Source organism: Artemia sp. Qi Xiang Cuo, chromosome 7, assembly GCF_049724085.1.
Source record: "Artemia sp. Qi Xiang Cuo chromosome 7, ASM4972408v1, whole genome shotgun sequence".
Classification (NCBI taxonomy): Eukaryota; Metazoa; Arthropoda; class Branchiopoda; order Anostraca; family Artemiidae; genus Artemia; species Artemia sp. Qi Xiang Cuo.
In genome coordinates, this window is record NC_142800.1 from 26,397,734 (window position 1) to 26,414,887 (window position 17,154).

General features: G+C 35.0%; 1 protein-coding gene across 1 annotated transcript in view; it reads left to right on the forward strand.

Moving 5' to 3' along the window:
- The window catches only part of LOC148950104 (protein FAM98A), an 86,422-nt gene that overhangs the window by 53,845 nt on the left and 15,423 nt on the right, over positions 1-17,154 (forward strand). Inside the window, exons 2-5 of the mRNA XM_089091449.1 lie at positions 2,631-2,833; positions 5,231-5,388; positions 7,713-7,823; positions 16,385-16,564. Of these exons, the coding sequence (XP_088947575.1) occupies positions 2,631-2,833; positions 5,231-5,388; positions 7,713-7,823; positions 16,385-16,564 (652 nt within the window). The remainder of the gene's footprint in view (positions 1-2,630; positions 2,834-5,230; positions 5,389-7,712; positions 7,824-16,384; positions 16,565-17,154) is intronic.

Here is a 17,154-nt window from a genome sequence, read left to right on the forward strand (position 1 = left end):
AAAAGGCAGTATAGTAAAGTTGTGGGTGAAAAGGATGGGTACTTCAACTTGTAAAATGGGTTTGGGAAGGACATTAAGTAAAGAAATTGTTCTGAAATGCCTTTTGAAAAGTATTGCTTGGTCATGGAGCATTCAAAAAAGCTGTAAAGTAAAGTTGTGTGTAAAAAAGGATGGGTACTTCAATTTGTAAAATGGGTTTAGGAGGGACATTAAGAAAAGAACTTGCTGTGAAATGCCTTTTGAAAAGTATTGCTTGGTGTTGGGGCATTCAAATACCTGTAAAGTAAACTTGTGGGTGTAAAGGATGGGTACTTCAACTTGTAAAATGGGCTTAGGAAGGACATTAAGAAAATAACTTGTTCTGAAATGCCCTTTGAAAAGTATTGCTTGGTGTTGGAGCATTCAAAAAGTCGTAAAGTAAAGTTGTGGGTGAGAAGGATGGGTACTTCAACTTGTAAAAGAGGTTTACGATGGTCAATAAGAAAAGAACTGTTTCTGAAATGCCTTTTGAAAAGTATTGCTTGGTGTTGTTCATTCAAAAAGCTGTATAGTAAAGTTTTGAGTAAAAAGGATGGATACTTCATCTTGTAAAATTGGTTTAGGAAGGATATTATGAAAAGAACTTGTTCTGAAATGCCTTTTGAAAAATATTGCTTGGTGTTGGCGCATTCAAAAGGCTGTAAAGTAAAGTTGTGTGTGAAAAGGATAGGAAGTTCAACTTGTAAAATGGGTTTAGGAGGGATATTATGAAAAGAACTTGTTCTGAAATGCCATTTGAAAAGTATTGCTTGGTGTTGGAGCATTCAAAAAGGTAGTATAGTAAAGTTGTGGGTGAAAAGGATGGGAACTTCAACTTGTAAAATGGGTTTAGGAAGGACATTAAGAAAAGAAATTGTTCTGAAATGCCATTTGAAAAGTATTGCTTTGGTGTTGGAGCATTCAAAAAGGCAGTATAGTAAAGTTGTGGGTGAAAAGGATGGGTACTTTAACTTGTAAAATGTGTTTAGGAAGGTCATCATGAAAAGAACTTGTTCTGAAATGCCTTTTGAAAAGTATTGCTTGGTGTTGGAGCATTCAAAAAGGCAGTATAGTAAAATTGTGTGTAAAAAGGATTGGTACTTCAATTTTTAAAATGGGTTTAGGAGGGACAGTACGAAAAGAACTTGTTGTGAAATGCATTGAAAAGTATTGCTTGGTGTTGGGGTATTCAAAAAGCTGTAAAGTAAAGTTGTGGGTGAAAAGGATGGGTACTTCAACTTGTTTAGGAAGGACATTATGAAAATAACTTGTTCTGAAATGCCCTTTGAAAAGTATTGCTGGGTGTTGGAGCATTCAAAAAGGCAGTTTAGTAAAGTTGTGGGTGAAAAGGATGGGTACTTCAACTTGTAAAATGGGTTTAGGAGGAACATTAAGAAAAGAACTTGTTCTGAAATGCCTTTTGAAAAGTATTGCTTGACCTTGGGGTGTGCAAAAAGTCGTAAAGTAAAGTTGTGGGTGAGAAGGATGGGTACTTCAACTTTTAAAATGGATTTAGGATGGACATTAAGAAAATAACTTGTTCTGAAAAGATATAATAAAGCCTTAAAAAGTATTAAAAATGGGGAGGGGACTCTTTGGGGGCCGGGGGGGCGTTTGGGGGTCCGGGGGCAGTGGGGGGCCGTTGGGGGTTGGGGTAGGGGGGTTGTTGGGGTAGGAGACCTCATGACACTGTTCAAATGGAACTTGTGTATTATAACGACCACAGAGTTTCACCCTCAAATCCTCTTCTAAATCCTCTTCTAAAATCATCTTTTAAAATGTCTCTAACTGTTTCGCCCAAATAATTACCTAAAATGTCTAAAACGGTTTCGCCCAAATAAACCCTAAACGTAATTTCTGCGTGTTCCTTTTGTTTTGACATCCCTGCGCTGTCACATTTGAAATTCCTATGAAACTCTTTCCCGCCTTAATCTCTTCATCTCTAAGATCAAAACATTCGCCCGGAGATAATTCCCCTTTCGTTACAAATCAATCAACCTTGACATCATCTGTCAGACATTAATAAACTTCACCCGGAAACAATTCTCCTGGACGAACTCCAAAGACATTAATCAACCTTGACATCATCTGTCAGACATTAATAAACTTCGCCCGGAAACAATTCTCCTGGACCAACACCAATTTCTCGGAAACTTGTTCTCCCTGGGGATTCCATGCCCATATATGGTGCCCCGTCGGACAGACAGCACAGGTAGTCTCCCTAGCGAGTCTATGCCCATATATGGTGCTACCACGTGGTCATGTCACGAGTCGATAGGGCCTTTCTACTTATACATATATATATATATATATATATATATATATATATATATATATATATATATATATATATATATATATATATATATATGTATGTATATATATATATATATATATATATATATATATATATATATATATATATATATATATATATGTATATATATATTATTGTATCCTCCACTAGTATAGACGCAAAGATGTTGACTCACCATTCATATTCTTGACCCTCTCTCCATATTCCTCTGAAAATCTTATATATATCTCCTTGAACATGTGTGTATCTATTCAATTTTCAGAGATGTAGTTGCAATGTCGGCTTCTTTTTTCAGATTCCAAGAAAACTTCCAGTCAGAGGATTTGGAAAAAATCTTGAAATGTAGCCTTGCTGGGGAACAGTTAACAACAGTTATTAATTGGATCTCACTGAAGCTAGCTAAGATAGGCAAAACAGAAGAAATAGTCCATCCTGTTGCCTCTGAGCTTGAAGTTGATTCTTTCTTAATTGAATTGTCCTCTCTTTTGAAGGAACTTAGTAAGTGCATGTAAATCTGATAGTTAATGGTTTTTGGAATTCCTTTAATAGATATTTTTTCTATGAAAACTTTCAGTAGCGGTAAAAAGGTTTGCTATTGCTTTTGCAGTATTTGGCTGAGGAATTCACATGTGTCTTGAAAAGTATTTGAAAATATGTTTTTCGTAATATCAAGTGGTCACAGAAATAGACATTGAAACCAGCAAAGATTAGCTTGAAGGTGTTTTATTTATCTTTCTTGAGACATTTTTTTATGAATCCTGTTAAGTGTTTAAATATCTCGTCTTTGTCAATTTTTAACAACTGTCAGAACGATATCTGAGACACAAACTTAAACCACTAATTTAGACGAAATTAGAATCTCTAAAGCAGCATTTTACATATTTCACATTTAAACACAGAAAAGAAAAAATCATCTGAAAATAGTTTTTTTTTTTTTTTTGTCTATGAAGGGGACTGTCCGTAGCTTTAAGACACAGCAAAGATATCAATCTAGCCGTCAGTAGAAACAACTTTGGAGCTAGTGTTCAATAGAATTCTAAACTTCCGGTTGTTTTATCTTGCCTCCAGGATTTATGTTGCCTGAACAATAGACAAATATCAAGACTTCTCCTCTATCTCACCCCGTTTTGAGCTTCACTCTTCGCTACTTCCCATGGAATTTCCACTCCCTTTAGATGTTTCTTTTAGACATGTCCCACCTCATTTGAGGATTCCTGCTGACGTTTGGCCGTAGGTGGATGGCCATAAAGCATAATTGTTGGTGATATAGCATTCTTCAACTGTAAAACATGACCTAACAGCCTTAACTTTTCTCTCATCATAACTTTAATTGTCATGACAGAATATACACACAACCTTGACAGTACAGAATATAAAAAGTGGACAATAAATATTTCCAGTATAATTGACCGTTCAAATTAGGTGTTAGACGAGTATTACTGATAACCAACGACGTGCTGATTAGAAGAACACAATTTAAACTTTCTGTTAGCATTACAGCACACAAAGTTTAATGTCTAAACAGCTTTGTCAATTATTTTAGGCACAAGATACTATATAATTTTATTTAAGCCTGTACAAAAAGTCGATAGTATCTTTAAATATTGATATTTTACAGTGGCTCACAAATTTCAAGAGTGTTTCAAAAATACAAGGACAAATATGTTCCTTAAAGGTAAATCCCACCTTCTCACATTGATCTGATTGATGTATAAAAGTTGAAAAAAACTGGGATCTAAAAATACAGTTCTCGTGGCTGACGAAAATCTTTTTGTTTGAGTGAACACTATCTTAGTAAAACTATTATTCGATTGGTGTGCTGCAATAATTCCTTTAAAAAAAAGAAAAAAATATATATATCTATGACAGTCTTTCTCAGGGCACATGACTGTCTTGGATTATGTATTTTTGTACATAGGGGGCTAAAACCTATGCTTAGGAGTTCACAAACTTGTTGATTATGAATACGTCATTTTTTCAATATTGCTGTAGTTTTTGGCGTTTCCTCCCCTTTTTTTTAATTATGCACAAATTGTCTTACGTTAATAACTGTTGATATAAACTTAATAAATTTATATAGTTAGATAATATATTAAATTATATAATCAGCATTAGAAGTGTATATATTATTATTAATCATACAGCCTTCATGTCCCCATAGTTTTCAACGTCCGCATTAGAGTAAATCATCATTAGGAACATTTAGGACAACATTTCCCTTTTCTTTTTACTTACTGCTATAGATCAACAGTTATTAATATATGACAAATTGTGCATAATCTAAATAAAGGGGGCAAAACACCCAAAACTGGTAGTAATATTGACAAAAACACAGTCGAGAGAGAGAGAGAGAGAGAGAGAGAGAGAGAGAGAGAGAGAGAGAGAGAGAGAGAGAGAGAGAGAGAGAGAGAGAGAGAGAGAGAGAGAGAGAGAGAGAGAGAGAGAGAGAGAGAGAGAGAGAGAGAGAGAGAGAGAGAGAGAGAGAGAGAGAGAGAGAGAGAGAGAGAGAGAGAGAGAGAGAGAGAGAGAGAGAGAGAGAGAGAGAGAGAGAGAGAGAGAGAGAGAGAGAGAGAGAGAGAGAGAGAGAGAGAGAGAGAGAGAGAGAGAGAGAGAGAGAGAGAGAGAGAGAGAGAGAGAGAGAGAGAGAGAGAGAGAGAGAGAGAGAGAGAGAGAGAGAGAGAGAGAGAGAGAGAGAGAGAGAGAGAGAGAGAGAGAGAGAGAGAGAGAGAGAGAGAGAGAGAGAGGTTTGTAAACTCCCGAGCATAGGTTTCAGCCATATATGTACAAAAACATAGTCCAAGACGTCAATTTTCTTTTCCATTCCTTTTATTTCTCTTTATTCCCCTTTCCTTATACTCAGCTTATCATAATCGTGTTTTTGTTTAACTATTTCAGGATGTCCCTACTCTATAATTGTTGAAGGATCTCTTAAAGAGAATCTCCAAAAACGAGATGCAAGACTACTGCTGCTTTTTTTCCTTTCGTCAGAGTTACAGGCCGCTGCTATGGTTGTAGCTGATGCTCCCGTTGATAAAAGCATGCAGATCGAGATTGTGAGTACTTTGAATGTAAATGCTTTGCTCTCACCTAATTGGATAAGATAATATTTATTTTCAAAAGACTATCACAAGCTCTAATAGATCCGAGTTCGCTTCTTACATCAGAGTAAAACCAAACGGAAACAACAAAGACAATAAGATAAATGTTAAAAATTAATCAAACAAAAAGCCTAATGAATATAAAAATGGTCAATAAAAAATTAACACAAATTAGTAAACATTCAAAAATTTCGTAAAGAACTTTGTATAAGTAATGGCAAAAAATGAAGGGGGGGGGGATAAGACATACTTTTATTTACAAACGATTATAACGTGCTAAAGAAATACCTGAGTTCGCTTTCCAAGTCAAACATTTTTAAAATCGAAACATTTCAAATCAAAAACATAATACAAGACAAAATCGTTAAGAATAAGAGAAACAAAAAGAAATATTGATAACTGAAAAAGAATTATATAAAGGACTAGATTAAAAAATTGAAACACACAAAAAATTGGAGCCAAAGAAGCATGACAAATAGAAAAAACGAAAGTGGCAATGGAAAAAGGGTAAATATTTTAAGTATTTAAGTATTTCATGTATTCTCTTCTGTTTTTGTTATACTTCACTAGTGTCATTTTTGTATATGGTTAGGGTTAAAATATCATTATTATCAATAGCTATTGGCGGATGATATTCCGCCTGCTAGATTTTAATTTCAATTCTTGGATTTTGTCTGACAAGGTTTAAAGACAAACCAGCTCCATATTTTCCAAGCCAGCCGTGATGAAAGTTCAAGAAATTCTATTCAATTGCTGTTAAAATGGTGGCATTTCCGCTGGTTGGTTCAAACATGGCACTGCTATTATGAATAATTTTCCATTTGGTGAGAACCAAGCATAACTGAAAAAAAAAACAGATGGAGAGGAAAGACAATTACGTAATGGGCACTATTTTCGCCTTTTTTTGGTCTCGGTCTAGTTATGCTTAAGTTATTTTCCTCTTGTTCATAAATATGGTAGTTCTAGGTTGTCCTGGGTTCATTTTACTAGATGGTCCTAGTAATGTCATGTTTCAAAATTTCGAATACGAATTCCATTAGATCCTAAATTTTTTGGTGACAAGACGATGTGAACGAATTAGTTTATTTCGAAACTAATTTTCTATAAGTTTGCTACTGTTTGGGCATGTGAAGCTTTTACTGCACTCAAATCTTCGCAATTTTTACATTTTGTAAATATTCTCGAAAAATAACCTGATTTTATAAAAAGAGGAGAATAGGCTAAAATTAAAAATCTTTTCCGACAATTCCGTTAGAGCTTTATTTTCTTTAAATCACTTAATTATCATACTAGTCCCCAAGGATTTTTCATTGTTTAATTTTTTTTCACTTTCCTGCTATTTTCCTTGCATAAGGAAGCTACAATAAATTTTGGCTGCTATAATCAAGAAAAGGATACGCTCTATTAGTGGAATATTGGTTTGTATATAAAAAAAGATAACCCAATGTGATCTGCGGAAATGATTGTGCAGTGAGAATCATTCTACCCCAAACATTTACAGATATAAAACAAAATTGTAAGATAAGTATATTTTCTTTTATGAATCTTTTTTAATTTTTATGTTTTTATGATGATTTATATAATTTTATAATTTAATTTATGTGATTTAATAATTTCATTTATACGATTTAATAATTTCATTTAATTTTAAATTTTTGTAGCTTATATATTTTATTGCATTTTTACACTTTTATAAATTTTTTTAATTAGTCTTTATTCACCCTTTTCTGCCAAAGCTGAACGTTTGACATTAGTATTAAATACTAATTAATGAGTACATTGATGACTCTGAGCTTGATCATGTCCTGTGCTAGTGCACATTGAGATTTCGAGCGATAATGTACTATATGGAATTCCTTGAGAATAGAAAATCAAGCTGTTTTCCAGCAGCAATACAAATCTAAGCCAATTGACTTCACTTAGTAAAATCAGAAAGTTGTTTGTTTTTTATAATGTCACTTTGTATGGGTGTTAGTACTGCATTTTCAGTTCCAGGTACTGGGGGGACTTGTGAGACTTTTGTTAAAATCATTCTTGCATTTTGTTGTTTAATTCAATGAGTAAATCTATACTATCTGTGGTGGTAGAAATTCGTATAAGCGATGTGTCAAAGGGTGACAGATGGACTCCTTAATTGTTTTCTACTTTTTTAGGAGTTACCGCAAATTTTTGAATATATTGACAACAATTCATTAATCATGATTTCTGTGGGACTTAGTGCTAATATTCAAATACACTCGTAGAATCTACTTATGCTTGTAAGATTCTGAATTTTCCAGGTTGAATCTGAAACCGCAAAGAATCTACGATTGGCATTGCAAGGATTGGGCTTATCAAAACCACCCGCAAATATTTCAGCTAGTCAGCTCTTTGGAAAATTAGAATCTAAGGTAAAATATTGGACCAGTACTTTTAAATCAACAATAAGTCAGTTTTGCGTGTCATGAGGGAAAAGCCTGAGCACCCTTCCTCTTCTTCTATTTAACAGGCGGGTTTTTCAGTAAAACTATTTAGCCCTTTTCCTTTTGCTTCACTCTGTGAGCTACAGAGCTACTGGCTTGATTGCCTCATATTTATTAGATAATTTCAGATATCTTTCAGTAGATCTTTCGACTCTAGGAGTTCAATTATGAGTTGATAGATGTCGATTTCTATGCTCTGTGTGCAGGTATAGTTGGCTAGGCTCTTGGCTGATAGTGCGATTTTGTGGTGTTTAAAGCATTTTAACAGTTTAAAAAGCAAGGTATGTTGTGCAGACGTCACCATATTACATTCAAATAGGCGATGGTCAATTGTTTCATTATTCATATTACAATGCCTGCAAAGAGGGGACAGGGGAATTGAACCACTTGAATTAGAAAACTTATACGAGAACGCAAGAAAATTTAGTCCCTTTGTTCCAGAACGAATTCTATGATAAATTTTAGAAAAATACTTATTGGGAAAGGGGGAAAGGATATCATTATTCTTATTAAAATTAATATCTGATAGTCTCCATCGGTAAATATCTCTAATCGGGATTGGTCTCCCACTTGGCTGGTCAATATTTATAGCATTTTTTGCTATTTCATCAACCTGATGATTACCACTTATGCCAGAGTGGCTAGGAATATACTGAAAATAAGTTCTTATGCCACTTGAAGCAAGATTATCTTTAATACTGGGACAATGATAAGTGTCAATGTCCAACTTATACTGAGGAGCTGAGGCCAGCAACTCAAGGCTTGATAGAGAGTCGGAATATACTATAATATTATTTGAATTTGAAATCAAAGGTTGGTTTTCCTTAAGGTGTTCTAATGCCATGATTAAGGCTTTTAACTCAGCAAACATTATAGATACATTATTATATAATCTCTCGCCCATTGCAATTTTCAGGTGAGGAAGGAAAGCACCACTTGCTACCTTCTCATTCATTTTTGACCCATCAACAAATATTTGGAAGTGTTTTTTTATAAGTAATTGTATTAAGTTCAGCAAATTTTTTCTGGACAAAAGCAATGGGGGTTAAATCTTTATTCCACTTTGAGAAATCAGTATTTATTATGGGAATTGACCAATTCCATGGAGGGGATTGAGGGAAACTAGGTGCAATAGACATTGCCGGTACAGGGAACTTCTTATTGGCATACTCATCTGCAATGCCTCTATACATGGCTGGATTTCTTAACCAATTATGAAGGGTGTGTAAGCTATTTGATTTAATTTTTGTAAGATGTTTTTTCAAGAGAAAGCTACGTCTCTCCCTTATTGTTGTTAATCCACTCTCCATAAGCAGAAACTTGGTGCTTGTGGGTTTCCTAAGACCAAATATGAGACGTAATTTTTTGCATCTGGGTCTTTGCACATGCACCATCGACGATGAGCCCATAGTCAATATGGGGTCTTATATGTGATTTATAAAACTGGAGTAAGGTTTTCTCCTTACAGCCCCAGGGTGTGGAAAGAAGTCTTTTTAGCATAATTGTTTTACTATAGCATTTTTTTTATTGTGTTTGAAATGTGGAGGTGGAAATTAAGTTTTTGGTCAAGCATGAGACCTAGGTAATTAATATGATTATCTTCTGGAATAGTTGTTCCATTAGAGTTAGTTTTGCATTAATATGGTTCGCTTTCGGTGAAATTGGATTATTTTTGACTTGGTAGGTGCAATGGGTAAATCTGAATGTTAAGAGAATTTTTCAAATTGTAAAAGTGACTTTTGCAGATTTGACTGTGCTATCTCAAAGGTGTTGCCAGATGACCATAGCACCAGATCGTCAGCATGTTGTAGATTCGTGTGGGGGAGGTTCATTCCCAGAGATATAGGGCAAAGAGGAGGCAACTGAGGACTGCTCCCTGAGGTAGGCCTTTGGTTATTGTCTTTTGGGGTGAAGAGGCTGAACCAACGCAAACAATGAAACTTCGTACTTCTATGAAGGATTTTATAAAAGATACTAGCTTGGGGGGTAGTCCAAGGTTTGCAAGTTTGTTTAAAAGGATTTGGTGTTTCACATTGTCATATGCCCCTTCAAAATCTAGGAAAGCTGCAACTAGGACATTATTTTTTGAGAATGATTCATTTATTGCATTTGTTAGCAAGATGAAGGCATATGTTGAGGAGTGATGTTTCCTAAATTTAGTTTGCGTGTGAGGGATCATATTATTTTTTTCAACAAACCAAAAGAATCGGTAGAATATCAATTTCTCCATTATTTTCCCTATCACAGGAGTAATCATTATGGGCCTATAGGACTCAGGGTTATCTTTGGGTTTATTTTATTTTAGGATTGGTAGGAGGGACGAACATTTCCATATATTGGGGAACATAGAAGATGCCCAAGCGTGATTACAACAGTTTAGCAGTTCCTGTTTGTATGAAGGGGTGAGATTCTTTATCCAAGTAGATTGTGTATTGCCATAGCTGCTGCTAGTTTTGGTCCTAATATGATGTATTGCTTTGTTCATTTCCTGGATTGCAAATGTACTAGTTACATACTCGGATCCTGGGCGTGGTTGGTACTTTGGGTTCATAGGAATTGGGGACATTTTGCTTCGATTATTTGATGTTAGCTTATTAAAAAAAGAGTTGCAAATAGCTTAGCTTTTTCATTATCATTGTCATAATGGGTATTATTATGTATAAGCTCACACAGGAGTGGGTTGGGGGAAGTCTTTTTCCCACAGATGTGGCTTATGACTTTATGTATAATTGGCTCATGTGTTTCTCTGGAGATTATTTGCAAAATTATTCCAGTATTTATGTTTAGCATCTATTATAGTTCTTTTTAGATTAGTTTCTGCTGGTAATTTTTTTAAGTATGCAGTGGGCGATGGTCTTTTTATGAATGCTCTCCTGGATGCCTTTTTTGTTCTCCATTTATTTTGGCACTCATTTGTCCACCATGCTTTGGGAATGTGTTTAGGGAAGGTTTTTTTGGGTGTTGTCCTGGGGATAGCATGATTAGCTGTATTTATTAGTATGATGCCAATACTTCAGCATGTGTGTCAACTGTTGTGTTTGAAATGCATGAATTTTGGGTGAAACTTGTAATTTCATCATTTAGCTTATTTTGGAACATAGAACAATTTGCTTTAGTGTTGATATATTTGGAGGTATGTGATCGGGTTTCAGCAGGTTCATTTAGGGAGCAAACTATAGCAAAGTGGTCAATACATAGACTATCAATTTTATTTATACAAATTTTATTCAAAATGTTTAATGACACAATTTGTTGGTCAATTGTAGAGAATCTGCCACTTTTAAGGTTGAAATATGTATTCGGGTTTGGAGGGGTAGCAACAGCTAATTCAATATTATTTGAAGTCATATGCTCAATCAATTTACCAGCTTTATTTGCTGTTTTTTTCCCCCACAAAAGGCTGTGGGCATTGAAGTCTCCACAAATAATGATATTGTTTAACATATTATAATTATTTATATATTTAAAGAAATCCATGGCATCTGTAGTTTGGCCATTAGGGTTATAAAAGCTTATTATGTAGGTTTTGTATTATTCAGCCAAACACTGATACCAATTGCATCAACATCATTTACAAAATCTGGAAAGTTGATGCCACACAATTTTATATTATTTTTAATTAATAAAGCTACCCCACCTCCTTTTCTCTCTGATGATCTATCCTTTCTCAGGATAGTATATCCCAGAGACTTAATTTCTTGATTTTTGGTTAAATGAGTTTCTTGGAGGCAAGCAATATCAATGGATTTGTTATTCATAAAATATGTTAGTTCATTTAACTTCTTTTCTGTGATTGATCTTACGTTCCACTTGAGTATTGATATATGTTGTTTAGTTGATTTATTTTTCATTTGACTGTGCATCAATGCTCAGCTTTGTTAAAAGTAAAGCAAGATCTTTTTTTGCTTGAATGAGCATGTCATCAGGGATGTAGATTTTTGCCAATTCTGCAATGATTTTTTTTTCTGTAGTTGATGTATGTTCATGGCCTGAACTGCATTACAGTTTAGAATGAATAAGCATATATTTGGGGATTGCATGTTTGATTGTGCATCCTGTTTGTCAGTTAAGGGATTATTTCGTGGTAGTGTTTCTGGTTTGTTTCTTCTTGGGAGGGGGGCCAGGCTGACCTCATCTCACCGGACAAGGAGGCATGTTGACTTGGTGATTCCTTCTGATAGGGATTTGAGCTAGGGGGCGTAGAGGATGGTGTTTTGTACGGGGGACTCGATGCATGGGGGGTGTTTGACGTGGGGGTTTCTGGTTGGTTTCTTTACGGCTTTATTTAGTATTTTTGGACAGCATATAATTCCATTGCTGCAAATGGGTATGGAACGATCTTTTCTGTTGCTATTTGGAGTGTTAGTGCTCTTTTCTTATGTCCAAGGCATAGTTATTTATTGGTAGATTTATGGGGCGTTTGCAATTCATACATGTAGGCTGAGTGATGTTGCAAGTTGTCAACTCTTTACTATGGAATACTATACAATTGCTATATTCTAGGAGAATTTCATTGCATTTGTTTGTTGTGTGTCCCAGTTTGAGACACTTCTTACACTGGATAGGCTTTGGTTTGTAGTCTTTGTGTGGTTTGATTTGCCCAAATAGGAATAACTTTTCTGGGATATTAATTTTTTCCTTCAGTGTAAATAAGAAGGATCTACTTGTTTTTAGGCCATTAGAGTTAGGTTTAACAATTTGGGTAACATCTTCAACTGGAATTGTGTTGCCAGCCCTATCTGAGAGCCCTTCTTTTAACTCCTGAATGGGTATTTCTGGGGGAACATTATAAACTACTATTTTTGTTGGGGATTGTTTTGGGTTCCATTTAGATGCGTTAATTGGGATATTCAGAAGGGATTTTAGGTTAAATATTGCGTCTGCTGATTTCTGATCTTGGACTGCTATTAGCAGAGATCCATCACGGTGAATTTTAAGAGAGAACATTGATTTTAGCAATTTGAAAATTGCAACTCTTATTGCAGTAATCTTTTTTATTCCAATGAGAGTAATAGGAGAAATTTTAAGGTAAATTCCTAAGTTTTTGGGAGGGAGGATCTTGGGCAGGGAGGGGGTAAGTATTTTCGATAGGGAAGTTTGTTTTCCTTTTTTTAGAGCTTCGAGAAAGGACTCCTTGAAGCCCACTATCATAATTTATAGTGACATTACCCTCAAAACTGACCATTGTTCTATTCTCAGGATTGGAGCTTTCATGTGAACTTTGTGATAGTGAGCTTGACCAGCCAAGATGGGTATCAGTTTCACAGGTATTTGGGGTGGGATCTGGGGGGACATTTTTTTTTTTTTGAGGGCTTCTGAGCATTGCCTATTGGAATAAGCTTTAAACTAAAACAAGAAAGGATATTACAATGATAACAAACCGTCTGCACTCTACTGTGGGGAAATTTTCAGGATCAAAAGAAACACCACAGTATGGCCCTCAGGAGGATTTGAGCATGATTGGTTCGGTACAACTACTGATTAATTGAGATAATAATTCACAAGAAATTTATTTTAAATTTCTTAAAATGTTGCTCTTAATAATTCACAAGAAATTTATTTTAAATTTCTTAAAATGTTGGTGGATTCCACGCTCAGTTACTTCTGCTTACTTCTGCACCCTCCATTTACTTTGTTAGTTTGTCATAGTTCTTCTGTTGGATAAGGAAATATATCAGTCTGCCGGTTCTGGCTCCATTTTAATTGATTTCACCAGCCTGCCTTAAGGCCATCTCAGATTAAACCCTCAAGAATGCTGATTTTCAGCATTCTTGGCGCAGCAGTATGACCCCTTGTTTTTGGCCGTGGTGACTTAGGTTCGAATCTTAGATAAGATAAATTTTTGTCTTAGAGAAGACTTAAAAATCAAAATTAGCAAATCGTCCCCTGAAAGCGATTTTGCCGGAATTTTTTTTTTTAAAAAAAAAAAAAAAAAAATTGGAAAACGAGTTTGAAAATTTTGACATTTGTATCTCAGAATCGGCTATAGCTAGAGCGTTGATTTTCTGACCATGAAGCGAACTTCCGTTCAAAAAAATCAGTAACTTTAGGCCCGAACGGATCATGTTGTATGTGATTCGGCAAAGCCGCTTTAAAGATATGTGATTCGGCAAAGCCGCTATAAAGATATGTGATTCGGCAAAGCCGCTTTAAAGATGTGTAATTCGGCAAAGGAGAACTGCAAAATACAGGCAGTTGGAGACGTCTTATAGCAATGCCAATCAGACCATTCGAAAGAGATTTTTTTTTTACACAAGATAGCGTTTGTAACTCAGTTCCGACAAAAATTGGTATTTTTGGCAAAACTGCTTTCAGGCGACAAAAATGTTAAACAATTTAAATCTTTTTCAAATGCACTAAAAGTGGAAATCATTTTTTTTTTTCGAAAATCTGTGAATATAAGTGAAAATGAGGGGGGCAAAACAAATTGAGCTTTAAGAGTGGAAATTGGGATTACTGTCGAAAAAAATCACCAACACCATCTATCATATGTTCCTTGGCATTTTTCAAACTTGGCATTCTTAGCATTTCAGCATTTTTTTTTTTCAAACTTTGTTTTTGCGTTTTTTCAAAAACCGAGACACCTGATACTACACTAATGTTGCCAATTATAGTAACTATATTAGTTTTGCCCTATTCTTACACTAGAAAATGTCAAGAAACGCCAAATGATAGATGTCAATGATGATTTTCCCAACACTAGCGCCAATTTCCGCTCCATAAGTTAACCTTGCTCTTTGTTACATCCCAGCTGGTTAAACTCAATACTCAATTCACTTGTCTAACCTGTTTTCCTGCAGCTTAGTCAGACTTAGACAAATTGATGCTAATAAAATTGGAGAAAACGTGTTGGATATTCTCCAGTTCGCCCACTCTCATGTAGCATTTATGTTGTGTGGTAGAGACCTTTGCCTTGTAAAGAAGAACATTTATTCCACTGTAAGCACAATTTAAATTTTCGAATTGGAAGAAATCATGTTGCAGGAAAGGCACTAGTCTTAGCTTTTCAAAATTAGAAAAAGTTTTAGTAATCCTGTAGTAAGCTATATTATTTAGTGTATTATAGATTACAGTTCCTTTACACGTAATTTAAGTGAATATTTTTGAAACTTCTTTGTTTTCTTTTTATTTTTAATTTCGGTTAAAAGTCAAACCGGATTGTGTACGGGTTCAGGGTTTGGATTTATATATGGCATATATAGCTAATGGGTATTGGGCCCATTGGTCAAACAAGTCTATAGAGTTATAGGCTCTTAAAGATGCCACCAAACCACAAGTGCGCACAGGTTTGACCAGTTCAAGAGTATCAGAATATTAATCTGGGGTGGGTGGAGGGTTGGATAAAGGGCATTAGGGTGTATCAAGATTTGTAAGGATTCATTGGTAATAACTAACAATTTTTGGATTTTTCAATGGAGCAAGAATATAGTTTTTGAGTTTTGTACAGGAACATTTGTCTTCTCGAGGACTGAAACAAAAAGAATCACCCCAGCAGGGCTGATGCTCCTTTGGGGCTCACTGCCACAAGGCTGGGCGACATGCTTGTTACTTTTCCTTGTAAAAAAAAAAAAAGAACAACTGAAAACTGAAAAGTCGATTCGACGCCCTTCAACCGTCGTCTTCTTTCGAAACTTATCAACTCTGTCGCTGTACCACATTATCTGTACATATCGCTGTTTTGGAAAATGCTCACAAAATCTGACAAGTCAAAAATTCGTTCAAGTTTCTTCCGTTTCGCAAAATATATCTTACGTTTTCCTTCTTGTACCCTCAACTCTTATCTAGTTAGAAAATTCAGCATTGCTGACCCAATTATAGCTGTGGAAAAGCAAATTTATGCTTATAATTCCCGTTTAACGAAGTTGGACCATCCTTAGTCGTCGGTACTGGCCCAGTAGTTAAGATGTATTTGTTATGTTTTTTTAAGTGTTTGTTTTCGCGCTTAGTGTGTATTTCTTCTCTTTTTTTGTTTATTGCTCCGTCTTTTGCTTTCTTTGTATGACGAGTTTTCCGATAAATAATAATAATGGATTTGGAAGATCTTTACTGCTAGGGTTTTCTTCTATGACGATTCCAATGCAGCAGTTTTGCGTGGTTTCAGGCTATTTTTCAAATTCCCAAAAATCTGTTTTTGGAATAAACTTCTACCATCAAGATTAATTAAAATAATGAAGTTACCATTATTAAATCAGCTTCAGATAACAATTTTTCACCACTTGACAAATCGTATTTTAAAATTTTCTGTTACTATGGGCTACGACTCGTTCCTTACGAGGCTGTCTCTAAGGAGGCAACCACGATTCTTTGATCTATGGTAACTTGAACATTTTGTACCTAATTTCTATAAAGTAAATATAGCATTGCAAACGCGGCCAGTGAATAAAGTCCCACTAGAGGTTTCTTAGAAGTGCTTTAATAACTTTTTTTTTCAAAAGGTGTCAGTTAAGAAATGTAACATAGACGAAATGTTCTCAATTTTTATTTTCTAGCTACGAGAAGTTGTTTCCAAAGCTCCACCCACTATAATCAGTCAACCTTTATTTACATACGGTTTGACAGAAAAACAATGGTTCTTACTTCAAGCTATTTACGAAGATATGGTCAAAGAGTACAAGATGAGAAGGGAAACCTTGTTGAAGAGAGTTGATGTTACCATTCAGAGTTTTACGGTAATGCCTTTTTTAGTTTTTATATTGGTAAAATAAATATCAAAGTAGTTTTATACAATAAAAATGGCCATAAAAAATGAAAATTTTGTTTTTGCCTAATTCTAGTGCTAAAAGGTACGAAATTTAAGAAAGTTATGCGTTATAGCTCAGCGCAAAATTTGTACATCCCATTCTGTTAAAATATTTATTTTGTATACTTGCTTTTGCTTGAATGCACAGCTATTTGGCATAGAATAATGCTCCGTGACTATTTTCACCTTTATAAATAAACGAGAGATCATGGTGTCTTCCGGGCTTCCTACTATGGAAGATGACAACCTCTGTCTTGGATTCGTTCAGCTTGAATTTCTTCGATTCTAAGTAAGGTTCAGTTAAATTCAGGAGAGTTTGGAGCTCCTCGGCTGACTCGGCTCCTCGTCAGCAACAAACAGTAAACAAGAAAAGAGAGTATTCCCTAGTGGGATAATAGGAGCCTATCTCTCTTTAACCCACTCTGCCAAATCATTAAGATACAAAGTTTTCTGAATTGTTTGGCTTATTCTAGTTTTAGTTTCTACCTCTTTGCTCCTGTTTTTGTATGTGTTTTTTTT